The following is a 26,086-nucleotide window of genomic DNA, read 5'->3' as shown; positions in this document are numbered from 1 at the left end:
AAATTTTAAAGGTAAAAAAACACTTAATATGAACTTTAATTATCAAATGGAATCATTTTACCCAAATATCGATAATTTTGATGGCTTAAGTCGGTGTTAATAATATATTTTTCTCTATCTACTGTCAGAATCCAGCTACTCACTTTCTTCTCTCTCAACGAAAGACTAAAAAAATAACAAAAAAAAAATTTTATGTTAAAATTAAATTAGACAAATATTAAGTGAGGACCAAATTGTATTTTTTCTAAAATTTTTGGCATGTCGCTCATGTATAACGCCTTTTTTATTCTGGTCTGTATTCTTTTATTGATTAAAAAATCAAAAATAATTGCCCCTCAATTAAAATTAAATCACTCAAAATTAAACTCCAAAGACAAAAAAAAAAAATTATTAAGAAATACACCATAGGTCCACACTCCACAGTGTTTTATATTTTCTACAGTTAAAATCCCAAGCCTTTTAGATTTTGATTTCATAATTTGACGACGTGATGAGGGCCCTTTCATGTATATTTTGACACTGTAGGTGCTATGCAACGTGCGGAAAAAGTCTGGATTGCTTGCCTTTTATTTCTCTACAAAACTAAAGCACCAACTAAATTATACTTTTTTTTATTTGATAGTAAAAAATATAATCGGATTAATTTATGTATTAATCAAGATTAAGTTATTCTTTAGATGATTTTAATCCCTTATATTGGCTTAATATATTTAAACTAATTTAATAATTTCTTCTTGATATTAACATGTATGTATTAATCAAGATTAAGTTATTCTGTAGATGATTTTAATCCCTTATATTGGCTTAATATATTTAAAATAATTTAATAATTTCTTTTTGATATTAACATGTTGTGTTCGGGAACGGGTTGAAATCATTTTTTTTTTAATTTGATTTTTTTTAAAGTTATTTTTATGTTTTTTTAATTATTTTGATGTGTTTATATAAAAAATAACTTTTAATACTTAAAAATTATTATTTTGATATATTTCCGAGCGAAATATATTTTGAAAAATAATTTCTACATCACATGCAAATAACTTTTTTTTTATAAAAAAGTTCACTTTCATCATTTTATTTTTCATATTATAAATATTTAGTCCTTACAAGTTTCACAATTCCAATTTTAGTTCAAAACTTTATTTATTTTATTTTTTGATCTTTAGTTTGAGAGAGGAGAGAGGGTCATCGAATTTTAGCGATAGAGAAAAAAATCTTGGTTTACATCGATTTTAACAATGAAAACAATAAATTTAGGTGTTAATGAGTTTTATTTGATGTAAAAAGTTATAGTTATGTGTTTTTTCCCCTTAAAATTGTTGAAAAAATAAGTGTGGATTTTATTTTCGGTGTGAATTTGTGTTTTTAGAGGGTATAGAGTTATTTTAGTGGTTTATTTACGTTGAATGTGTTTTTAAAAATTATTTTTTCTTGGTAAGAAAAGGTGACCTTTAAAATAAAAAAAATATGTATATTAAAAAGGAAAGTTGTGGTTAAATATAATAGTTGTTAGCTTTTTATTTTTATGAGAATAATTATTTTTTTATTTTAGATTTTAATTGATATTAGCAGCTCTTTCTTAATTTACCAGTTTATACATTTTACAAATTATTTAATTTAGCGTAAACAATTTCTTTATATTTCTCAATTAAATAATTATAATATAGTAAAACACAGTCAGAACATTGTTTCATTATTTTACTTCATCAAAAGTTAACTTCAAGTCCTCCTATATGTGGTGTTGCGTAAATAAATTTTCTTTTATTCATTAACATATATAATTCTTGTTTTATTTTTATTAATTTTTATAATAATACAAAAACATTTAATTTTTATATGTTAAAAAATGTATCTGATGAACGGGAAATCACGGGTCAGCTGGCTGATTAGTGTTTAATTTTTATGACCTTTTCTGCACTTTCTGGTGGGCTCTCCAGGCCCTTTTAAGGCTGTAAAATCCTGGGCTTATAATCTTGAATTTTTTTTTTGGAATATATAAATTAATAGAAAAACTAAAAACTAAAATTGAGTCTGAGATTTACAATCCACGGGCTTCATTGGTTGCTTGGTAGAGCTTGATTAATAGTGTAATTGTGAGTGTGTTTTAAATAATTTTTTGTATTAAAATATATGTTAATGATTTTTTTATTTTTTAAAAATTATTTTTAACATCAGCACATCAAAATGATCTAAAATATACAAAATATATTAAATTTTAGCAAAAAAAAAAAAAACAAATTTGATTTTTTTGAAAACATAGTTTACACCGTATTCTTAAACAATACCTTAGTATTACCAAGTGCTTTAGCCTTCAGTATTACCAAGTAGATATTATTAATTACTAGTTTTAAAAGATGTTTTTTGAAATTATGGTAGTGATTATGATTTAAAATATTTTTTATTTAAAAATATATTATAATAATATATTTTTTAAAAATTATTTTTGATATTAATATATCAAAACAATATAAAAATATAAATAAATATTATTTAATCAAGTTTGTTGATTTATTAAAATTATTGCATTTGTTTTTTCATCAAAATGAAAAGGTCAAAAGAATAACCACCGAGGCATGCATATTAAACAACTATCATTGTCTAGTTTCCCTCTCAATTCAAAGCATATAAAATATCCACAAAGGCCACTTGACTTGGTCGAAGTCATCTCTTCTCACATCTATGGCAGTTTCATCCTTCCTTCCTTGACTACTTTCAGAATGTTTAACCTTTTTTCCCTTCACATCCTCACCACCTTTCCATTCTTTATTCATTTCCATTTAGAAAACTCAACGTCCTTCATTTTAAAACCTCATGATTTGACTTTAAATGTTCCTATAATATTTCTGCTACTTGTCTTCAGAATCACTCTGTCAATCCTTGACACTTTGTATGGTGTCTTTGGTGTTCTCTTAAGATCATTGAAGAGGTTGTCTAATTCTTTGGCTAGTTCCATGTTCTCTAAAAATCACTGAAGAGGTTGTCTAATTCTTTGGTTAGTTCTATACTCTTTTAAAGCCAATTTCTATGTTCTGATTCTATTTTCCTTTCCTTTTCAACCTATTGGCCATACCTCTCTCTCTCTCTCTCTCTCTGTTTTTTTTAATCGGAACTGCAAAGTCTTGTTGGTTTTCTGGTTGGATTTTAGGTGGGTTCCTGTAGAAGTGATTGGTTTTTTAATTTCTGAATGAAAAATCTGATTTTGATTCTGTTTGGCAGACTAGTATTGGAATTAACGTTTTAGCTGAAATTTGTTGGTGGGATTTTTTTTAATTCTTCTTTAAATATTTAGCTTTCTTAGGATATAACGAATTGGAAATCTTGTGTTTGTTCTATTTTTGATGTCTATTCTTAGGTTGTCTTGTTTTTGTGTCCTTTTAAGGTCAATTTCTATGTTCTCCTTTAAATCCTTGCATCGTTCAAGATTCCTATCTTAGGAAAGATAATCGGCCTAGACTCTAAAATGCCTGTTTTAAATGGGATATCCAAAGAAGGGAACACATCTTTTGGTTTACTTTATATTGATTTCTTCTTTTAAGGAGGAGGGGAGGATTGTATGATGATCATAATCTTAGATATATAGACCCAGAAATATATGTTCAGTTCATGAAAGCTTTGAGTTGAATTGGGTACTTTTTCAGCTGAAGTGTGATCCTGGAGGTGTGATTTTGGCTGATTATCATCAATCATTGAAATTTTGAAGGTAACTTCTTTTTCATATTGATGATTGCGGTATTGACTGACTTTTCATTTGTATGTTCATCATCGTGAACAAAAGTTTTCTTTTCTTTCTGTATTTTTGTTAGCATCTTTCATTTTAGTGGTTGAGGCACAGGATTTATGCTTTTAAAGATAAAAAAAATGTAGATGTTAGTTTTCAAACAAGAATTCTGGAGATATTGGACTATTGTTGCGTATCAGGAAAAATGGTCCAAGAGATTACACGGCATAAGAGAATTTGCTTCTTCACCTCCTTACTAATCAGATTTCATGTTTTTCTGAGACTCTGGGAGGATGGATTTAGTTGCCATAAGACTTACCACTATCCCATATGTTTTTTCTTATGCTTTAAAATCAGAAGATTAAGAGTTACTAATCTTGATTAGTTAAGCCGGTGAGCTTTTCGATTTCTGATGGCGCACATGGGCTCTGGTAATGGCCTTTTCCGCAACCCTTCATCCTTGGCTCTGACTTCATGTTCTTAAATCTCACTGATCAGTAGAGTTTGATGGCACCTTTAGGATGAGTTAACTGGGATAATTCTTTGATCATATCTAATATTGGAACTTTGATTGTTTGTTTCTGCTTAATATATTTGTGGATTTTATGTTTGAGCCATTAGGTATGGATTTCCTGGATTCAAGAAGAAAGAGCAATTCTGCTGGAAAAGTTATTGCAGTTGCATTCTTCATTGCAGTATGCATTGTCATGCTCAAGCAAGTGTACTCACCTAGTTATACCAGCCCCGACATGGTATGTTATCTTGATTATAAAGCTTTGTGCTTACAATCTATGCCTGTTATTCATGTGCATTTTGTCATCTGTAGCAAATCTCAAACTTTGTTATCTACGAGGTTAAAGTTTATTACCACCTATGACAAAGAAAAAGGGCACCTGTGTTGGTGAATCCTTCATCAGAGTCTTTAAGAACTCATTTTCCTGCTGTGTGATACATTGTCTTTCCTTATCATATCCAGTTCTCCCAACATGAGCTAGGCGTAACGCATGTGTTGGTGACCGGAGGTGCTGGTTACATAGGTTCTCACGCTGCACTTCGACTCTTGAAGGATTCATACCGAGTAACTATAGTGGTATGCTTTATTCAGGAAACTTGAAACACTTTCTGTCTAACCATATGAGTTCTGATATTGAAGTTAAGCGTGTGATTTTGCTGCATGGATTTATAACCTCTATGCCTCCTCTCACAGGACAATCTTTCTCGAGGGAATCTCGGTGCGGTTAAAGTTCTTCAAGAGCTATTTCCAGAGCCTGGGAGATTGCAGTTCATATATGCTGACCTAGGAGATGCAAAAGCTGTAAACAAAATCTTTGCCGAAAATGCATTTGATGCTGTGATGCATTTTGCTGCTGTTGCATATGTTGGTGAAAGTACAATAGAGCCCCTCAGGTATACCTAGAATGTTTTCATCCGGCTACCATCTTAAAATTCTTTTTCCATAGAAGTACATTAAAGTCCACCATGCTGTGCAGATATTATCACAATATCACATCAAATACCTTGACTGTCTTGGAAGCAATGGCTGCACATAATGTGAAGACATTAATCTATTCGAGTACTTGTGCAACGTACGGAGAACCTATTAAGATGCCGATTAGAGAAGAAACTCCTCAGGTAAGTTTCTGTTTTATTCTTTGTTTTAGACTATGAAGATTTTTCCACTCCAATATGCAAATGTTGGAGCTCAATCCCCATATGACATGCCAGAAACCTCTTCTTCTCAGCTTTCTTGTTCATAATGCCTTCTTTAACTAAACAATAACCATGTGTATATAGAATAGCTGCTTGAGGTGGAGACCAATAGTGACTCTGGCATTTCTGTTCTACTTACAGAGGATTTTCAAAATTCTTGTGTTGAAAGATTATTCTGAATCAAGGCCAAAACGACTCCATAACTCATTTTTCTTCATGCTTCACTCATTTACACTGGTGTATGATTTCAGCTTCCAATCAACCCCTATGGAAAAGCAAAGAAAATGGCAGAAGATATCATAATTGACTTCTCCAACACCACTGACATGGCTGTCATGATCCTAAGGTGAGTGGAGCTCTGATTTCAATTGTTTCTCTTTGCTTAATCTTCAATGTCCTTTCAAGGACTCCGAGAATATTAATCAGACATTTTTATCCGGCATCCAGCATTCTGATCAAAATAATGCCTATGTTTACAGATACTTCAATGTTATTGGGTCTGACCCAGAAGGAAGATTAGGGGAAGCTCCACGACCTGAGCTTCGTGAACATGGCCGAATCTCTGGTGCTTGTTTTGATGCAGCTCGAGGGATAATACCTGGACTCAAGGTAACTTAAGAAAGAAAATGAAAATTCAGTGCTGTGGCTATGTCCCCATGATATTAATTATAATATTGTCATACACACATCAAGGAAGTGAAGCTCTTCTGCTCCTGTCAATGGCTTTAGGTTAAAGGGACAGACTATAAAACAGCTGATGGCACATGTGTACGCGACTATATCGATGTCACTGATCTGGTTGATGCCCATGTGAAAGCTCTTGCCCACGCAAAACCTCGGAAAGTTGGCATTTACAATGTTGGAACTGGAAAAGGTTTTTTCTATATCCTTTTGTTTTTTCTGTTTCGAGTGTCAGTTTCTCTTGCATTTCTTGACCCTGAAGATTGTTTGATTCCTTTCAATCACAGGCAGATCAGTGAAGGAGTTTGTTGATGCGTGTAAGAAGGCAACAGGCGTGGACATAAAGGTTGAATACCTTGATCGCCGGCCAGGAGACTATGCTGAGGTCTTCAGTGATCCTTCCAAAATAAAACAAGAGCTAAGCTGGACAGCTCAATATACTGACCTTCAGAAGAGTTTACAGATTGCTTGGAAATGGCAGAAGTCACATTTGAATGGTTATTGACACAGTTGATTCTGCTAGAAACCTTTGCTGGAGTCGCCTAATTGAGTTCAAGCATGCATTTCTTTTCTGCCAGGAAGGTAGCACACACAGAATTTGATGGTCCGAGAAGCTGTAGGAAACTTCAATAATGTGAAGAGCCTGATATAGTTGACAATATCCATACATAGATGTATACGTACGATCTCTTATCAGTATAAAATGCCATTAGTATAGCTGGAATAAAATTACATGTATCATTGTACTCCTGCAAACATTTGGAATAGAATCTCAACAGTTCTGAAAATTCAGGATCTTGATGTTTGCTGCAATGAAATTAGGATGCATACAATTTTTCATCAATTTTGTACTTCTACTTATTAGTATGCTAAAACTTATAAATGTTGCCCCTATAATTTTCAAAAAAAATATTCTTAAATGTAACGGGATATCGCTATTCAAAATCCACATGTTCATTCTCAATTGCTTTTTAATACAAGTCTAACCTAGTTTATTCAAGAAGAATTAAGAGAAGTAGAGAACAAATAAATGTAGAAGGAGAAACGAAACTACGCGTGTTGCATGTGTACCAGTAAAAAATCTACGAAAATATTAAAATTAATATTAAAATTATTATATAAAAATAAATTTGAATAAAATCATTTATATATAACGTTAGTATACAAGTTGCTTGCATATAATTTGATTGCATGATGTTTCAGGAAACCAAATTTCTGCGAGGCATTTGCTTGCATCATTGACCCTTCCATTTTTTAGCTCTTCCATCGAGTGAAAGCTTTGATTGCATCTTCGATTTGACCCGATCTACCTAACTGGGGTATTCTTATATTTTGGTCGAACACATGTCGGCTTCCCTGTTCACCAACTGACACAAACCTTTGTTTCATGGCTTTCAACACTCATCCGTTTGAGACAAGTTCCTGTGTCTCCGTTTTAAGGTTTCCTTCGCAAGCCAAATTTTTTGTCGAGTATTATGGCAAGATTACGAAACAGAATCAAAATCATACGTGGAAACAGAAACTATATTTCATAATGAAAATGGAAAATACTCTTCCTCGAAAGAAAGGTAAATAGCTATCAATTGTTTTGTAAACATGTAAAGATGATCGATCAAAAATCTCTCCAAGGCAAACTAGCATCCCGGAAAATGCCTCTCGATCTGGGTGGGTATAATCATGAGTTCTACACAATGGGGAACGTCTTTATATATGAGGGATGATGAATAGGCAGCAGCCTCCTGGGAAAATAGGCGCCCGTCAATTAAAATTGCAGTGTTGTGTCTCCCCCCATCTTTTCGTACACGGCCTCCATACTTTAAACTCAGAAGGCCAACACCGTTCCCACAGGTCGTTCCAGTTTAATCATAACTCATCATGAGCTTCAGGTTCTGGGTTGACGTCTTCAACAGTTGATCCATCTGGGTTGATTTTTTCATCAGCGGAACCATTTGAGTCTGTTGTTTGTTTCTCCTTTTCAGGAGTCTCGCCAGAAGTTGAATCAGCGCTGCTTGTTTTATCGCTGCTGGTTTCAGATTCATTCTTCTTAGGCTTTGGCTTGGGAATTCTGTTAACACTGGCAACCTATGTAAACACCAATCAAATATCAATTGAAATGGTACAGGCAAGGAAGACTTGCAGCAGTATCTAATTTTTATTTCTTAATGAAGGAGTTGCAAAGACTTGCAGTGATACCTTTTCTTGAAGACTGAACACCTTCAAATATACTTCTTCAGATGTGAATGCTGGTGTGCTGAAGCCAGAGGCCCTGTTCAGAAATGAGAAGGGAAGTCACTTGATTTTGCACAGGCCCAAAAACAAGAAAATAATAAAGATCTCCATCTTATAAGCAGAAGTATTATTCCTACAATTTGAGTAAAAAGGAGGAGGAGAACATGTCTAGAATGCTATATCATGCCAAATGACTTGCAAGCATATTAGGAATACCTTTTCTTTCAAATTCAATAGAACAAAAGACACTGGTTGCCTTGGAGAGAGATAAGCACAAGATTCAACAATGCTAAAGAATGTGTGCATCAGTGCTTCCTATAACTTGAACTAAGATTTTGCAAGCAGCAATAGAGAATTACATGTCTAAATCTAAAACAATATATATATATATATATATATAACATAACGATAAAAAATTTCATGAAAAAGGAAGACATACTAAAAACCAGAGCAGTGAAAACTTACTTCTTCTGTTCTGCCTCCTTTTTATCCAGCCAACTCTTTAACTTGTCAGCATCACCCATCACCTGCAAAACCACACAAACACAATATCCAGATGTAAGCATTGCTGAACACTGTTCCAATCTTAAGCACATCCAAGAAAATCTCATGAAGAGACCAAGTAAGAGTAGATGTGAAAAAACACCTCATCTACTCTGTCCTTTGGAAGCCAAGGTTTCTTTGTCTCCCAGCCCTTTACAATCTGCAGGCAGTGAAAAAAGAAAAGGTCAATGTGATTAATTGTGATGTCTTCAAATAAGCCACATAGAAAACATAATAATTAAGTCAATTGCTGAAAAGCTGCAGTCTATCAAAGCTCCAGTTTCGTTAGTTTTTCCTGTTTAAGTATTTCACTTTTGTCCAAGCAATAGAGGGAATACTAAATATCAAGACGCTGTTTCCTCTGTCCCAAGTTTTTATGGTTTTCAATTCAAGAAACCAATACAACAGATTACATAGAAAAGAGAGAATATATGGCACAAATTTTTTTTAAGTACAATGGATCCTGCATTAAGTTTTCAAAGTGACAGAGATTATGGGAAAAACAAATGAAAAAAGGAGGAAAAATAGTTAAATACCACAGGACAGAGGAGTATTTCCAGCAAAAGACATTAGTTGATTATTTGTATGCTCATCTATTTTTCCAGCCTAGTTTTTCTGTCAGCTTCATGGTGGTAATGGCAATACTGAATGATAACATATCCAAGCCCCAGAAAAGAAAAACCTATCTTATAAAAGGTGTTTGAACTGCAGTATCTGAAGTACCTGTTGCAGCTCACCAGGATACTTTCGAGCTAAATCTATAGCTGTTGGTCTTGCTGACAGTTCTTTATACCTATATCAAAACATTCATAAGTTAGGAATAACTAATTCAAATAGCCAAGCTCAATACTTGCATAAATAACAGCAGTTGGCATCATAGCAGAGGTCAAAATTACAACCAGAAACTGTCGTACCTGAAAAATATTGGGTCACCAATAGCTTTTAGTGAATCTAGGCGTTCCTCAAACTCTTTTGCAGTGGCATCTTCACCATCTGTATATAGCCATTCTTGAACCTAAAAAAGTTCAACATGCTCCCACATCACAAATTGAAGTAGAGAAGTTAAAATGACAAACCCTTTCAAGTTCCTAAAAACACTAAAGAAAAAACAGGAAAAAGACTCACCTCATCAAGCTTTTCAATGAAGGATTTCCGTTCATCAGCTGTAGAAATTTTCTCAAACTCCTCAGATGTCTCAAGCTGGCACCATGAGTAGGGATATCAACAATAAATTAAAGGAAATGGAATGCTGACTAATCATATTCAATAACAAAATGATCAATACAAGAAAATTTCTAAATTTATAATAGCAATCAAATCAAGTAGTGGTTCCAGAGCCATCTTAACCATATCACTCAAGCATAGAGATGAATATAAATTTGGAAGAAACACCTAGATCATGTTTAAGATCCCAAAAGATGGTCATCAAAAGAAATGGAAGTGTCTGATCTTTATTTCTGTAAAAAAGTTGAATTGATTGAAGACTTCAAACCTTTTCTTTAGTAGAATATATATATCCTTCCAAGTTATTTTTCAACTCAGCAGTTCTTCTTCGCTCGGCGTCCTTTTTGTTCAATTCCTCTAATTTTCTTTTAGCTTCAGCTAGATATTCTTTGGACAGAGGCATTCCAGGTCCCACTGTCTTCTCGACAATCTAGAAATATAAACAACAGAAATCAGCAACAAGAAAGGTGTAAAACACTCTATTAGAAAACTTTCTACCATGCAATAGACTTCTAATAATGCTAGCTTGTTTGCACCTTCAGGGGAACCCTAAAAGTCCGCTTTTTTAGCTTCTTCTCTGTAACAGGCTCAGTAGTGCTTGGTCCTTCAACATTATTGTTGAATGAGTTGTCAGTCACACCATCAGAATTCAAATTTACATCACTTTCTTCAGTAGTGTTCTTAGTGTCAGATTCAAGTGTTAAATTTGGAGAGGTAGTCGTTGTATTTTCTACAGTCAGGTTCTTTTTAGGAACTTCCACCCATTCTGATATTTCAATAACAGCATCTGCACGATCCAATGAAAGAATTCCACTTTTACTAAGAGAAAAATGCAGATTTGCCTTGATGGGGGAGGACAAATTCCGAGATGAATACCTAGACAGCACAAGGAAGACACAGAAGATAAATGTGATGTTAGAAGTTTGTGTGAAGAAATGACTTGAAAACTTACTAGCATTGATGCATTATATACATCTACATATGATTCAGAGAATAGCTATCCTTACTTCTCGCTTGCATCTGTCAGGCCAGATACAGCATACTGTGCAAATATAGGAGAGGTAACACTAGGTGGTAAAAGATCAGACTCGTATGCCAGTGAAACTTCAAAGTCTTTCTTATGGATGATGGATCTGAACATCTGTTACAAATCAATCGAGACATAATAAGCAAAACCGGAAAGCAAAATTTAATGCATTTGGACCATCTGGTTTTTCTGATTATCCATCTCTAACACAATAGTCATATCACAATGTTATTTACCTTACTGGGGAGTTTTTTCATCCTTGGCACAAGTAACTGCCTGGTGCTCTCATCTTTCTGCAGATCAGACCCGTCTAATTCAACCAACAATCCATATGATGAACCATCAACCATTCCTAGCTTGCGATTCAATTTGATTCCATCACTCAAATTTGCAGCATGCAGAGACGAACCAAGAACTATAGCTTCATCAGCATCTAAATGTTTGTCCAGTTCGTTCTTTCCAATAAATTCCTGGAGCTTAGCCTGTTATGTGCCATAGGAGATTTCTGTGATTTGCATCCTTAATGAAAATCAGATATTAAAATAAAGAAACTCAAGGATTGAAGGGACATGCAATTTGAAACACAGGTAAGTCCATGGCATAGGGAGAAAATGCCGAACAGATACTTAAGAGCTACATCAGTTCTTAACATCTAAAAGGCCTAAAAACAAAACTACTCTCATCCCCTTCTTTTAAGGCTGTAACAGTACATGGACTCCATTTACATAACCATTCTCCTACAATTCAGGTTTTAAAATATAAAGGAATGATTATTATCCTAGATATTAGATCTCTGAGATCTAAGCAAATAAAAACAGAAAGAACAAAGGTTGGAAGTTGGACCAACAAAAATGATATATTCGCAGCTGACACAAGGGGGCTTGATTAACAGCTGAAACTTCATTTGGGGACAAAACTGTCAAAATGGCTAGAAATTGACTAAGATGGCCAAAACTGATCAATAATGGAGGCAACACACAATGATGGTATTTATTATTGCACTACACCAACCAATGGACTAGAAAAAGATACTTTGCTTTAAACGCCTATACATTAAGTTTATTCTAACTATTGTTATGCAGCATTATCAGTGTTCATGGGCTTATTCAAAATTGAAGAAGATAGCACCAACCTGCAACTTAGGCACTCTGGTAGCACCTCCTATAAGCTCTACTGCATATATCTCATCCACCTTCAGACCTGAATGCTTCAAAACTTCCTTGATGGGTACAAGAGATCTGTCCCACAGGTCTCCACAGAGCTCTTCAAACTTCTCACGTGTTATGGAGCTCCTGGAAGAAAATTAAAGATAATGATTTGAGTGATTTTGGGCAAGGAAATCCACAGAGGTGCCACTGAAATACAAGCATCAAGCACAACAAAGTACCTAACCACTAGTATGCATTCATATCTTAATAACATCACAGTCAATTAAAATAATTTCCTCACTAATAAAGAGGAGTAAGTTCATAGTATAAGAAGTTAAAGATAAATTCCCATAAATATGCACAAGGACATTTGCTCAGGGGGCAAAGCGGAAGTGCAGCATGGCACTAGACAAAAATTGCACATACATAAAACCTTGCCATGAATAAAAAGTAAGGAATAATTAAGAATCCACCGACCTGAAGTCCCGATCATCATAGAGGGATTCAACTGATATAGGAGCCATAGTGTTTGCACTCAAGATTTCTTTTGTACGTTTCACCTGTTTCTTCAATTTAGCCATCGCCTTTGGAGACTTCCTCACATCAATGCCACTCCCAACTTGTTTATTAAACTCATCAGCAAAGAACTCCACCAACCTTGATTCCATACTCCGACCTCCAAGTTCTAGGTCCCATCTGACATCCTTAACCTGGAAATATATCAAATAGTAACAAGATTGCTAGGAGAACTGAACAAGGCATCCATAAGAAGCACAACAAACTCTATAGAACAAGGATGGAAATGAAAAATATTCAGGCTACTATAAAATAGTAGTAACGAGCATCCAACACACATCATGATTCAGATCAGAATGAGCAACCACAATCTTAAACTACAAACAATGACCACAGTGCAGCATTTTAGTAATATATTTCTTTTCAGTATCCACTTTCCAGTTCCCTCTATTTTAATATCCATACCCAATTTGTATCCTTCTTCTTTTTTTTCCTCTTCCTTCGCACATATTACCATATATTGAACTAAACCATTTTCTAGACAGAGAAACCTATGACAAAATAATGAGCTAATATGCAGTGCATCCCATCATTTATGGAAAGCAAAACATCCTAAAACACACAACATGCACATCAGAACTTTTTTTTTTTGGAGTAACATCAGAGCGGCCACCATATAACAAACATAACATTCTAAATAATCACCGAATACCAATTAAATTAAATTTACCTGAAACTGATTGACAGACACAGTCTTCCCAAACTCCTTAGCATTATAAGCCGAGAAATAAACAAGCGCAGCATAAGTACTACTCGCACCCATATCATAAAACACAACGTACCGCGATCCATTAGAAAAATCCTTATCAATACCATACTGCAAAGCAGCACCAGAATGCTCATTAATCAAAGCAAGCACATTAATCCCAGCCAACTGCGCTGCCTGAACCAATGCTCTCCTCTCCGCCTGCCCAAAATATGCAGGCACACTAACAACCGTATCCTTAACCACAACCTTCGAATGAAACTCTGCCAAATCCCCAGCAAACCCTAAAATCATACCCAACAACTCCTCAACTGAATACAAACCCACATTCCCACTCTCATCCTCAATCCGAAACGCAACTGCCCCTCTAGAATCCTCAACAACATCAAACGGCAAATACATTGCATCCAAAAACTCCTTAACTTGATCATAAGTTTTCCCTAACATATCACGCAAATGCGAATACACTTTATCCGGATACCGTGCAGTAATCCCCGCAGCTTCTTCACCTAAAAGCCTAGTTCCAGATTGGAATGCAACTAAAGCCGGGGTTTTTCTCTTAGACATTTCGTTAATCGCTATCGAAATCGGGGTTTGCCCTGGCTTTAGGTTGACTACTGCTACTTTTAGCCAATCTGAACCAAGATCTATACTCGAAACAGCTGATTCCGACGGAATTGAATTCAACACGATCATAATTAAGAGTAATAACCATAATCTTAATAACCTCATTCTGATCACGTGTTTATAATAATTAGTCAATCAATCAAGCAAGCAAGGAAGCAATCCGTCTGCAACAAAAATTAACAAAAGCAAAAAAAAAAAATTATAAATCTGTTTGGCTGCAGAGAAATTGAAGTTAAAGACAAGTTTTTATTTTCCCAGGAAACAAACAGAAATTTTGTGAAAAATTAAAAAAAAAAAAAACTAAGCCAGAGCTAAAGCTATAGAGAGAAAGAGAGATAGATACCAGTAGATGAATTGCATTGCCTAGACAGAGAGAAAGAGCTAAGGAGCTGATTTTGCTATAATTGTTTTTTCCTTTTGATTTTCTGTTTGGTTGACGAGAAAACAGAAAAGAGAAAGTGGAGGGGCTTTATATAAGGTGGCAGTGGAGGGTTGTTGACGTGGGAACTTATTTGAAACGGTGGCCAGTAGGAAACGGCCATGTGTAAGAAAAGTACACGTGGTGAGATATTAGACGTCAGCTGGTGTTGTGCTTACGGTTGTTGTAGATGTTTGTGGAAGATTTTAAAGTCAGTCAAGAAAAAGATGACTTTAATTTTTTAGGCAAACATTAAATTAGTCCTACAATCATCTACTAACGGAGATATTGATCCTCAAACTATCAGTTTTATTATGTAGATTCCTGAAATATTAGATGTTTTTCAATTAAGTCCTTTTATCTACGATTGTCGTTATATTTCATCTTGCATATAACATGCAATAAAATGATGCATTTTTTTTTTGTTTTTTTGAGAAAAGAGGTAGTTAATTTTATTTTTTATAGACCTAAGAGAGACAATGTGGATTGTTTCAAAAATTATTAATCACAATGTATGGAAATTGTCTAAAAAATATTCTGACTAATAAAATTTATAATAAAAATAAAAATAAAAATAAAAATAATATTTAATTTGATTATTGAATTATCAAAAAAAATAATTATGAGTATTTTATAAGTTTAATTTTCTATAAAATTAGTAATATTTTATAAGCCCAATTTTATGGGCTTATAAATTTTATGAGTATTGTATAAGCCCAATTTTACGAGTATTTCCATAAAATTGGTTCTTGCTACGATCACTTCGCGACACAGAATCCAATGGACAACCCCATTAACAAAAGCCTGGTTCCATGCACCAAAAAGCATGCGAAAATGACCAATTTCAGTATTAACCATAGCTTAATTAATGATTTTAAATTTAATTTTTAGAAATTATTAATTTGAGTTTTATAAATCTCTGAATTATTAAAAGTTTATATAATTATTAATTTTAAAATTTATAAAATAAATCAAAATGCATATAAATTGACTCGAATAATTAAAAAAAATAATCCTCCTGCATTATGCGAGTAAAGCTCAACTTTAATATTGAGCATTGCAGGTTTATATATTCTCAGCACTTGCTGCACAATATTCTTCCTGATTTTCCAAACATCCACAATCCTGCAACTTTATAATCATTATTCTGCGAATCAAACCACAGAACAACAACAGCCATGTCAATAGTTTTAACAGCACAAGACAACCTCGGATCAAGAGGTCTTAATTCTTTTCTAATTGAAGGGTTCCAGAAAACAAGTTTTAAATCTTTAACACATATTCTGGTAATGCGTGTCATGTGCTTTAGTTCTTTTTAAATAAATTTATCAAATTTATATTCTAATTAAGTGAATGAATTTGTTTTGCTAGAATGTACATAATGAATAAAGAATATATCATGATGCATTTTTGTTATGTATTAAATACTTAGAAAGAATCTCTAATTAGATATTTTTTTAATATTGATTGTTATGGATAAATATATCATGAAAATCATGGAAGATTCATCTTATATTCAAGTATCTAATGCTATTAAAAATCCATAACCTTCATATTTGATCAAGAAATAACTAAGATTAAGATATTTAACCTCGCAACACAGGTTATGTACTCAATCGTATTTAATAACTTTGCTTCTTAACATAAAGATTTTATTTGATTAAAAAATTATCCGTGCCAATAAAAGATAAAAAAAAAGTCATAATCGAAAAGGAATTGAATAAAACTCTATATGAAGCTCAACCATAAAAGAATACAATATTAAATGATAAAACTTAAAAATTAATTAATTTTAATATTGAAAGATAAAATAGAAAAAAAATATCAATTTAAAAAAACCAAGATAATCCAGAAAAATCTTCTAAACTTAAGTTAATCTCTAAAACTTATATCTCATGAAATCCAAGATTCAAACTTAATTAAAAAACTTAGTTCAGAACTAATTTAATATTAAAACAAAAAAGTATGTTGTCATTATATTTTTAGCTAGTTGCTACATGTTCATCTAGAAAAATCCATCCATTCTTCTCATTAACAAATGGTGAGCTATGTAATTCTAAACCACCAATCAAATTTTAGGCTTCTCTCACCATAAGGTTTTTTTTTCCATCAAAAGTAACATTGTGAATCTCTTGCAGTATTAAACTGCAGATGTGGAAGTGACCCAAACTAGTTTGGACAGAGAGTATAATAAATTAAGACACAGTCCATAAGTATTTTATTAAGTGAAAACAGAATAATGAATGGGGAAGTTCTCAATCTTCTACATGTTCATTCACCAATATATAGTAAGGTGGCAAATTGTGGAGGTGCTGCAAAGGAAGGTGATTATTTTGAAAGAAGCGGCTTCACAATAGTAGGGACGCCAAATTGTGCCTCCATGGTCAAGTAGTTAGCTGGTGCATGCTTATACTCTGGAGAGAGGAAGAAAGAAAACCTTTGAAGCAATAACGAAAGCACCAATTTCACCTCCAGCATCGCGAAATTCTGACCAAGGCAAGTTCTCGGACCCATTCCGAAGCCGAGGAAAGCATTTGGGTGTTTTGCAGCCTGAGATACTCCATTCTTGAACCTTAATGGATTGAAATCGTTCGCATCCTCTCCCCAGTATTCTTTACTCCTATGCAGCTGCACCAGTTGAATTGTTATGAACACACCCTTTGGAATCAGGAAATCCCCTAGTTTCGTAGCTCTTGATGTCTCCCTGAGGGTTTCCAGTACAGGACAATACAGCCTCAAAGTCTCAAGAAGAACCATGTTCAGCTGCAAATTAAACAAAGCCCCCTTCATCAGATTTTTAAAATATGCTTTGGTGGTGTACTTAAAAGAAGAATATTATTTTATAGTTTACCAATTTTAACTTGGAAACCATATCTCCATCAGGAATTCCCATCCCGCATTCCGTCAGCACCTCTTCCCTCAGTCTTTCTTGCCATTCTTGATGCAAGCTCAACAAGAAAATGGTCCAAGTTAATAGTTTGGCAGTGGTCTCGTGGCCAGAAAAGAAGAATTGCTTGCACTCGTCTATGATTTCATCCATTGTCAACTTGAGACTCTTATTGGTAGTTTTTGAGGCTTCAACCAGTAAACCAAGTACATCATCCCCATAACATCCATCTAAATTTCCTCTAGCTTGGGCCGACTCTAGTCTCCCCTGTATTAAACGTCTTAGTGAGTTGTTCACATTGTTTTCCATCTTCCACATTTGACGGTTTGATGGTGTAGGAAGAAATCTGGTCAAGAAAAATGAGCAATCACTAGGGTTTTGCACACACAAGATCATCCCCTTGGAATCTTAGCTGTATTAGAAGAGAGGAAGGTTACAGAGTAAAGAAATTACCGGCTGCCAGGGATGTAAATGTCTGCCATAGTAGCAACGCAATGGTGTATAAGCTCGTCTTGTGCTTTAAAGACTTCTCCTCCTTCAACATAGTTACTCCCAAAGGCAGTATGAGTAATTACATCACAAGTGAGCCTTTTAAACTCTTCACTCATTTCTATCGTGATATTTTGATGGTCAGCTATTCGAGCCCTATTTTTCCAATCGTCAATCATGTCTATGGTGCATGATGCCATTCTCTTTGTCATAAGCTGGTAGACTCAACAAATTAAAATAATAATAGACATAAAAAATAATATATAATGTTAAGATCAGAGGTTCGATACCTTGAGCTTGTCCTTGGTGAAGGCAGGAGTGAGAATACTTCTGTGTCTAACCCAGTCTGGTCCATTCAACTGACCCACTCCATTCCCCGCGAATGATAATAATCTGTGGTCGAACTGTGGTTGCGCATAGGCACCAGACTTATCTGATAGTATCTGCTTGGCTAACTTAGGGTCTGCTATCCTTATTGCTGGTTGCACCCCACGCCAGAACAAAAATACCTCTCCTGTATACATCATAACAAATGCCTCCATTTTCCATCACTTTTTATAAGTCATTAACAGCTCAGATACGCAGGTTTCATCCAAAAGACTTAACCCTTGTGGTGGGCACTGGCCTATTTTTAATCTTTTATGTTTTTGTAGTTATTCGATCTGGGACAGATGTTTTAACACCCCTCCCCCCTGCTTGCAATCCGTCTTTCGAGGTTTGTCAAGTGGTAGCTACAGGTTCTTTGCGGGGGGGTTTTGAGGTTCTGATATCATATCGAATCAGATAGTTGAGTTTAGATTCTATGTTCTCAATCTTTTATATTGTTTTATACCTTTAACAGTATGGGATGGATGCTTTATTAACAGTACCTTTTTGCACACGTGCAAATGAATTATATGTATATGTATATGCACAGCTCCCACTGTTGAAACATTTAGAGATGAATAAAATTGATCCATATTCACGTAATTCTTCGAGTAATTATCAAAACTATAACAAATATATAGGTTTTAGAATGAAGAAACATTGTTTAGGAGTGGCGAAAAATCCCTCAAACAATATTAAAATACCCAGTAGCATGCAAAACTGAGAACCAAAGAGGAGGAAGAAATGAACTGACCATATTCAGCGGACCATCTATTATAGTGCGGCTGAACTCTTTGAGCGATGTCATGGCAGTTTGTATCTAGTATCACTTCATGCGCAGCTTTTAGCAGGGTCTTCATTTCAGGAAGAGTACCGTGGAGGATAGAGTAGGATGGCCCTTTGATTCCTTGCTTTTCAAAGCTTTTAATCAAGGCATATGGCCTCCACAGGACAATCCAGCATAATTTCAAGATCTTTGCAACAAGAACCTGAACAGCCAAACCTGCTGCGAAGTAGCCCACGTAAGTGTAAACCATCATTGTTACAGGGAGAGGGTTCGGCTAGCGTGAAATGTAGAAATTTAACGATTCACTTGGCTACAATATATGGTCGGATTGTGTAGAAATTTATGCTGGTTATAGAGTGATGGCATGAAAATTCCTTTTAATTTACACATGGAAAAACTCCCTCTTTCTATATATATATATGGCAAGTAATGGATTTTGTAGATTTGGATAATATATATGGTTATCCTATTCCAAATTAATGTCATTATCATTTTGAATTCCGATATCTTAGATTAGATTAGGTGAGAGTGACAAAAAAAATTTAAGTTATTTCAACTTTTTTCATACACTGAATCATGACTATTCGATTAAATTCAATAAATTAGATTGAATGAACATGAATACTAGAAAATTTCAATTAAATTCTTGTTATACAAGTGATTTACTTGCTATATATGCAATCTAGAAACGATTCACTTGCTATTTATGCAATCTAGAAGATTGTGCTAGTATTTTTTTATTTTTTTACAAGTCTCTTAATTTTCTGTGTTTGTAAAGTCATTCAAAATAAATTTACTAATTATTATGGAATCAGATATCTGTTTGACAGTATGGTTGCAGTTGCTTTTTAAAATGTTTTGCATGCCGAAATACATCAAAATAATTTTTAATAATTTTTTTTAATTTTTTAAAAACACGGGTTAGCTCGTATTTCCAAACGGGCTGCTAGTGTTACATACATGGTTTAGTTGCCATGCCCACACAACATTATGAATGTTATTTTGGCATATTAAATTTGTTAATTAAAAAATGAAAAAATATCTATGTCTAATAAAATATATTAACTGATAAATTAAAAAAGATTGTGAACATTAATTAAAGACTACAATAGGAATCTAATATTCCTAGCAAGATATAAAAAAACAGATACAAATGTAAATATGTTTTTTTAAATAATCATATCTTTAATTTATATTATTTATTTAGTATTCATTTATAATTATAATATTATTAAATATATTTGTTTTACAAACTCGTGCGGGCAGCTGTCACGGGCATGTATCTCGTGCTTATTGAAAAAACATCAGAACATGTCATGGGACCCCAAAACAAGACAAAGACAACAGAAGAAACAACTTATCTCCAAGCAAATAATAATTCCAGATTTCTAGAATTTATATTTTTTCATGGCAAAAGCACTGCCTTCACCAACTCGTCTAAATTCATGGATGATGAGCCACTTGGACCCGCGGCTTCCTCTGCTAACTTTCTCCACTGCATGACTTTTTTCTTTACCTCCCTGCCTTTCTCTCCTTCCATCAACTCTCGCACAAGCTTCTCCACTTTATCTCTTTCCGCATTGCTATCAATCTCCATTCCAATGCCCCACTCATTGCAAGTGTACCTACAGTTTGTTTGTTGATCAGCAAAGAATGGCCAACAAAGCATGGGCACCCCAGAAGAAATGCTCTCAGCTGTTGAATTCCATCCACTATGTGTTAGGAAACCTCCTATTGATGGGTGGTTGAGAACTTCCTCTTGTGGACACCAGCTAGAAATAAATCCTCTGTCTTTAGTCTCGTCAGTAAATTCCTGTGGCAATATGGCGGAGTCGCCTGTGACCATGTCAGGCCTTATTATCCATAAAAATGGGTGGCCACTTTTAGCAAGTCCCATTCCCAATTCAATCAGCTGCTGCTTTGTGGCGACCGCTACGCTACCAAAATTCACATAAATTACTGAGTTTGGTTTCTTGGAATCAAGCCATTGGAGACACTCAACCTCTTCTTTCCATAGATTATATCCAATAGAATCTAGATCATCTTCTTTCATTTGATTGAGAAGTAATTGAAGTGGACCGATCGTGTAGACACGAGGAAACATTGAGTAAAGAGCACTCAAGACTTCTTTCTCCAAAGCATCAAAAGTAGGGAAAATCACTGCAGAACCTTCAGATGCTCTCTCAGCACATTCCATGGAGAAGTTGAAAGAATGATCATCTGGATCTGTTGTACGAAGAAAACTTGGAAGATCCCTTAACCGTATATCTTTCATTCCTGGAATCCAGTCTAGTACTTGATCCAAATAGCCATTTGTTAAAAAGCTCTCGTCTGCGAACAAAAATTAAATGCATATGTAGCTTACCAGTTATGGGCTAGTAAATTAATGAATACAACAGCAGAGAGGTACGAGCGTAAAATCAGAAGGGAAGAAAGGTTCCCTAGCTTGAAATCAAATTTCAGGTTACGCAGCCGAAGGTCTACTCTGGAATTATAACCACAGATCTGGTACATGTACTATACCATGATCGAGCATAAGAACTCAGTTCATGTAGTGATCTATTTATTTCCATGGATGACGGCTACGATGATGCAGCACATGAACTACTAGGATATTTATCTAATGCCCAAATGAAATAAAAGAAAATCATAATGAAGTTGTAATTTCAATTCCAATTCTTGTTCTTACCTTTTAATGGAAACAGTCCTCTTTCTTTGAGCTCTTTATATTGCTTAAGCCCCATGAAACTGCAAGCAGAGATAGAAAAGAACAAGGCAACAGGAATTCCATGCCTCTGAGCAGCAGTGATGGCAGCTGGCACAAATCCATCAGATACAATGCAAGTCACTTGAGGAACATCAGAAGATGCTGTATCATTGAGCTTGGCAAGCAATTCATTAAATGGAGCTAGCAAGTTCTTCTTGCAAGCCTCCAAAATTGCTTGTCCATCTTGGGTAGCATTCTCATCTGAAGGAGGGAGGCCATCTGGGATAGATTCGAACCGAAAGTCGGGCAAGCCATTCAGGGAATAAGGACCTCTAGATTTAAGCAAGCGTCTATGGTTGAACTCTGTGTTCACAAAGGTTATGCGAAAACCTCGGTAATGCAGTAGTTTTGCTAGTTTAAGCATTGCCTTTACATGGCTTTGAGCTGGACAGGGAATACAGATTACATGAGGCTTGTCAGCTAAGATTTTGCGAAACATGTCTCTAGCTCTTTCCTTCTTTCTCTAACTCTTTCTTTAGAGTAATTGTTTTGCTACTGTCGTCTGTCAAAGTGAAGCTCACACTTTACACAGGGTACATTTTCTTATCAACAAGACTATATAAAATAGCAGCCCTATAGAGGTACAGTATGGATTTTATCTTCTCTTTTAATTTTAATCTAATTAAAATCATTGCGGTTGTCTATGTCAGCCTGCCGTATGTCAGAAACGTTTCACATTAGAAAGGCCGGAAACAATATATTCTTCATAAACTTGAGGAGTTGTTATTCATGGAAGACTTGTCACCATATTTTTTTTTGATTTTTTTAATGTAAAATTTCTAATTTGTCAAAATTAAGATGTTGATAGCAAAAATGTCATTATCATTATCATGTTCTTTCCTTTAATCTAGTTGAAAAACATGAATGAATAATATTTTAAAAGTATAAAAGAAATGTCATTATCATTATCAAGTTCTTTTCTTTAATCTCATTGAAAACATGAAGGGGTAATATTTTAAAGATATAAAAGAAATAATTGTTTCTATAATATTCATTTTTTCAATTAAGCTCAAATTGTCATCTTAAGTATACATACTTTGTTTTTTTTATATAAACTTCATACCCCTTTTTTTAAAAGCCAACAAATGCTAAAAAAATTTGTTTTCAATTCTAAAACAAAGAAATCATCAGAGATGATATGGACAATATTATTCTTGGTTTGGATTGCTATTGTCCCTTTTCCATAATGGAAATTTTAGATTTATCACGAAATTTCAGAAAATCTTGATAAGACTCATTTAATTTAAAGAATATTGATTGATCTACACGTGTTATTGCTTTATTCAATGTCTAAATACCATAAAGTTTAGTGATTTTTCTCATCATATGACAAGACATCAATAAAAATGTTTCATATCTTAGTTGAGAATAATAGAATGGCTTAAATTGTGCCTTAGCTAACCTATCCTATTTATATATATGTGGTAGAATACAATAGTAACTGTAGAGATTACAACTTTGAAATAGTCCTACATTAATTTCCAATTCAGATATATACATGTTATACTTTCTATAATATGCTCCCTCAAGCTGAGGGTGGATGATCGACCCGAAGCTTGAATCGAAAAGCAGTAAAGGACGCAGCAAAAAGCGGTTTGGTGAAGACATCGGCAAGTTGATTATGAGAGGGGATAAAATGAATCTGAATCTCTTTCTTCGCAACCCGGTCTCGGACAAAGTGATAATCTACCTCAACATGCTTAGTACGAGCATGAAAAATAGGATTTGCTGATAGATAGGTCGCGCCAAGGTTATCACACCAAATGATAGGAGCAAAGACGCAGGGAACTTGCATATCTGTTAACAAATATTGAAGCCAAATGACCTCAGCAGTATCGTCTACTAAGGCTTTATATTCAACCTCAATAGAAGAGCGATCAATTGTGCGTTGCTTGCTGGATTTTCATGAAATCAACGTCTAACCAAAGAAGACAAGGTAGCTACCCGTAGACTTATGATCATCAATACTACAAGCCCAATATGTATTTGTAAAACTATTGAGAGCAAAAGAGGAACCGCGAGTGATATGAAAATCATAAGATGTCGTACCTTTAAGGTAGCGTAAAATACGCTTAACAACGACCAATGAGAGTCTGTAGGAGCATGTATAAACTGACAAACTCTGTTAACAATAAAGTAGATATCTAGGCAGGTGAATGTAAGATACTGAAGAGCACCCATGATTTGACGAAACCGTGTAGGATTAGAGAATGAAGTATCCGACAATATAGTAACTTTCGAATGAGAGACCAGAGTGTCAATGGGTTTGCAAGAAGTCATACCAGCCCGAGTGATGATGTCAAGAATATATTTGTGTTGACGAAGCATCAAATCCATACCTATAGATTGAACTTCAATACCCAAAAAGTAGTGAACTACGCCTAAGTCACGAAGCTTGAATTCAGAGTTTAGTAACTGTATCAGGCAATGAAGCATAGTAGAGTTGCTACCCGTAAGCAGGATATCATCAACATACACCAAAAGATAAAAGATATTAGTGTCATCAAACAATATAAACAGGGAGGTATCAACCTTGGAGGCAAGAAAACCAATGGAGAACAAAAAATCATTCAGACGAGTGTGCCATGCCCTTGATGCTTGTTTTAAACCATACAATGACTTGTGCAATCTGCACACATGAGATGGAAAAGTAGAGTCAACAAAACCTGAAGGTTGTTTCATGTAGACCTCTTCAGTAAGAACGCCATTGAGAAAGGCATTATGAATATCAAGTTGATGAATCTTCTAATTGCACGAGACTGTAATGGAGAGGACTAATCGGATGGTGGCCTGCTTAATAACTGGGCTAAAGGTTTTAGAATAATCAATGCCTTCCTGCTGAGTAAAACCTCGAGCAACGAGACATGCTTTACAACGCTCAATGATGCCATTAGCACGATGCTTGATCCGATACAATCATTTGCTGCCAACAATGTTCATTGAAGGATGAAAGGGAACTAAAAACCAAGTGTGATTAGAGCGCAAAACCTTGATTTCATCACACATAGCATCATGCCAAACAACATACCTGTCAGCATCAGAGAAAGCAAGAGGTTATGAAGAGGGAGAGTGCATTACCTGGGGGGAAGTAGTGACAGTGACAATGGAAGCAACCAGATTGGTTGTCTTCGGCTGCCGCGGTTGAAGAACCATAGGGTGTTTGCTGATCAAGGGTGGCAATACAGGAGAAGAAGATGGCCATAAGATATCCCGCTACAGCGGATAGGAGGAGAAATCAACCACAAGATCTAGGCCAGCCGAAGGGGCTGAGGGGGAATCTGCCGCAAGTAGAGGACTGTTTGCAAAAATGGGACTGTCAATAGAGGTAGAGTTGGTAGCAGCTAGGACACTAGCCAAATATAGAGGAGCAGAGGAAGACGCAAAGGTTGTCCCAACACTAGTAGAGGAGTCACGCTGGAAGGTGGGGGACATTGATTTACAAGTTGTATCTACAGCAGAATGGTTAGACAAACATGCATGTGATGATGGGCAAGAGAGTGGTGGATGCTGTGGCGGGTGGGCTGTTTATAGTGGTAGGGGTGTATGGGTGGGGAACAACAGTGAATAGAGTAGATTTGGGAGGATAGTAGTGGCAGTTTGGGTGGGGGGAGTGGAGGAAACCTTTGCAATCTGTTCATAATTTTCAAATGGAAACACATGTTCATGAAAACGGACATGACGAGAGATATAAATACGTTGAGATGCAATGTCAAGACACCGATATCCAAGGTGTAAGGAGCTGTAACCAAGAAACACACATGTAGAGGAACGAAAATCCAATTTATGATTGTTATAGGGAAGCAAAAAAGGAAAGTAGAGACACCCAAAGGTACGTAAAAAAGATAATCAGAAGACCGTAGAAACAAACAATCAAATGGAGATCTATTTGCAAGAACATGAGGAGGCATGCGATTTAAAGATAAACCGAGATTTCAAAAGCATAATTCCAAAATCGAAATGGTGCTTTGCATTGCCCTATAAGAGTAAGTCCTATTTCCACAATATGCCTATGACGACATTCTACTGTGCCATTTTGTTCATGAGTGTGAGGACAAATCAGACGATGTTGAATACCAATGGTCTTAAAGAAAGTGGATAGTTTGTGGTATTCACCGCCCCAATCAGTTTGAACAGATTTTATTTTTAATGAAAATTAACGTTCAACGAGAATCTGAAATTGATG

General features: G+C 34.9%; 4 protein-coding genes across 7 annotated transcripts; 1 reads left to right on the top strand and 3 right to left on the bottom strand.

Moving 5' to 3' along the window:
* Positions 1-2,677: 2,677 nt before the first annotated feature.
* LOC133688503 (probable UDP-arabinose 4-epimerase 3) lies at positions 2,678-6,897 on the top strand. 4 transcript variants are annotated; one of them, XM_062107999.1, is made up of 10 exons: positions 2,678-2,992; positions 3,639-3,700; positions 4,340-4,470; positions 4,695-4,808; positions 4,926-5,125; positions 5,209-5,350; positions 5,680-5,774; positions 5,908-6,037; positions 6,158-6,302; positions 6,397-6,897. In XM_062107999.1, exons 3-10 carry the CDS (start codon positions 4,342-4,344, stop codon positions 6,612-6,614), a joined length of 1,173 nt encoding a protein of 390 aa, XP_061963983.1. In that variant the 5' UTR covers positions 2,678-2,992; positions 3,639-3,700; positions 4,340-4,341; the 3' UTR covers positions 6,615-6,897. The 4 variants fall into 4 exon arrangements, with proteins under 4 accessions (XP_061963983.1, XP_061963986.1, XP_061963985.1 ...); XM_062108001.1 differs by lacking the exon at positions 2,678-2,992 and adding an exon at positions 3,012-3,145; XM_062108002.1 differs by lacking the exon at positions 3,639-3,700.
* A 718-nt stretch (positions 6,898-7,615) lies between these two features.
* On the bottom strand, positions 7,616-14,680 carry LOC133689365 (heat shock 70 kDa protein 17-like). Its single transcript, XM_062109198.1, has 15 exons — positions 14,533-14,680; positions 13,527-14,353; positions 12,758-12,990; positions 12,265-12,424; positions 11,369-11,614; positions 11,113-11,246; positions 10,642-10,981; positions 10,374-10,535; positions 10,007-10,081; positions 9,796-9,896; positions 9,605-9,674; positions 8,985-9,041; positions 8,804-8,865; positions 8,303-8,375; positions 7,616-8,191 (listed from the first exon to the last, which is right to left on the bottom strand). The coding sequence occupies exons 2-15, from the start codon at positions 14,292-14,294 to the stop codon at positions 7,973-7,975; spliced, it is 2,700 nt and encodes an 899-aa protein (XP_061965182.1). The 5' UTR covers positions 14,295-14,353; positions 14,533-14,680; the 3' UTR covers positions 7,616-7,972.
* Positions 14,681-16,935: 2,255 nt separating this feature from the next.
* LOC133688955 (cytochrome P450 709B2-like) lies at positions 16,936-19,389 on the bottom strand. Its single transcript, XM_062108621.1, has 5 exons — positions 19,104-19,389; positions 18,274-18,497; positions 17,948-18,198; positions 17,459-17,840; positions 16,936-17,370 (listed from the first exon to the last, which is right to left on the bottom strand). The coding sequence occupies exons 1-5, from the start codon at positions 19,387-19,389 to the stop codon at positions 16,936-16,938; spliced, it is 1,578 nt and encodes a 525-aa protein (XP_061964605.1).
* Positions 19,390-20,423: 1,034 nt separating this feature from the next.
* LOC133689111 (7-deoxyloganetin glucosyltransferase-like) lies at positions 20,424-22,449 on the bottom strand. The gene is made up of 2 exons (XM_062108857.1): positions 21,826-22,449; positions 20,424-21,467 (listed from the first exon to the last, which is right to left on the bottom strand). The coding sequence occupies exons 1-2, from the start codon at positions 22,340-22,342 to the stop codon at positions 20,542-20,544; spliced, it is 1,443 nt and encodes a 480-aa protein (XP_061964841.1). The 5' UTR covers positions 22,343-22,449; the 3' UTR covers positions 20,424-20,541.
* Positions 22,450-26,086: the final 3,637 nt, after the last annotated feature.

The sequence above is a fragment of the Populus nigra genome, chromosome 3, assembly GCF_951802175.1.
Source record: "Populus nigra chromosome 3, ddPopNigr1.1, whole genome shotgun sequence".
NCBI classification, from domain to species: Eukaryota; Viridiplantae; Streptophyta; class Magnoliopsida; order Malpighiales; family Salicaceae; genus Populus; species Populus nigra.
Note: the sequence above shows the minus strand (reverse complement) of the source record. Positions and strands in the feature narration are given on the sequence as shown.

Excerpts from the sequence above, each read along its gene's own strand:
- LOC133688955 (XM_062108621.1), bottom strand. The coding sequence starts at position 19,389 with ATGATGGTTTACACTTACGTGGGCTACTTCGCAGCAGGTTTGGCTGTT. Across the intron at positions 18,498-19,103 it reads TAGATGGTCCGCTGAATATG|GAGAGGTATTTTTGTTCTGG; the intron begins GTCAGTTCATTT and ends TGATGTATACAG. Across the intron at positions 18,199-18,273 it reads TCACCAAGGACAAGCTCAAG|CTTATGACAAAGAGAATGGC; the intron begins GTATCGAACCTC and ends TGAGTCTACCAG.
- LOC133689111 (XM_062108857.1), bottom strand. The coding sequence starts at position 22,342 with ATGTTTCGCAAAATCTTAGCTGACAAGCCTCATGTAATCTGTATTCCC. Across the intron at positions 21,468-21,825 it reads AGGACTGTTTCCATTAAAAG|ACGAGAGCTTTTTAACAAAT; the intron begins GTAAGAACAAGA and ends TTTTGTTCGCAG.
- LOC133689365 (XM_062109198.1), bottom strand. The coding sequence starts at position 14,294 with ATGAGGTTATTAAGATTATGGTTATTACTCTTAATTATGATCGTGTTG. Across the intron at positions 8,866-8,984 it reads CAAAGGACAGAGTAGATGAG|GTGATGGGTGATGCTGACAA; the intron begins GTGTTTTTTCAC and ends GTGGTTTTGCAG. Across the intron at positions 8,376-8,803 it reads AAGGAGGCAGAACAGAAGAA|GGCCTCTGGCTTCAGCACAC; the intron begins GTAAGTTTTCAC and ends ATTTCTGAACAG.
- LOC133688503 (XM_062108002.1), top strand. The coding sequence starts at position 4,342 with ATGGATTTCCTGGATTCAAGAAGAAAGAGCAATTCTGCTGGAAAAGTT. Across the intron at positions 5,775-5,907 it reads ATGGCTGTCATGATCCTAAG|ATACTTCAATGTTATTGGGT; the intron begins GTGAGTGGAGCT and ends CTATGTTTACAG. Across the intron at positions 6,038-6,157 it reads GGATAATACCTGGACTCAAG|GTTAAAGGGACAGACTATAA; the intron begins GTAACTTAAGAA and ends CAATGGCTTTAG.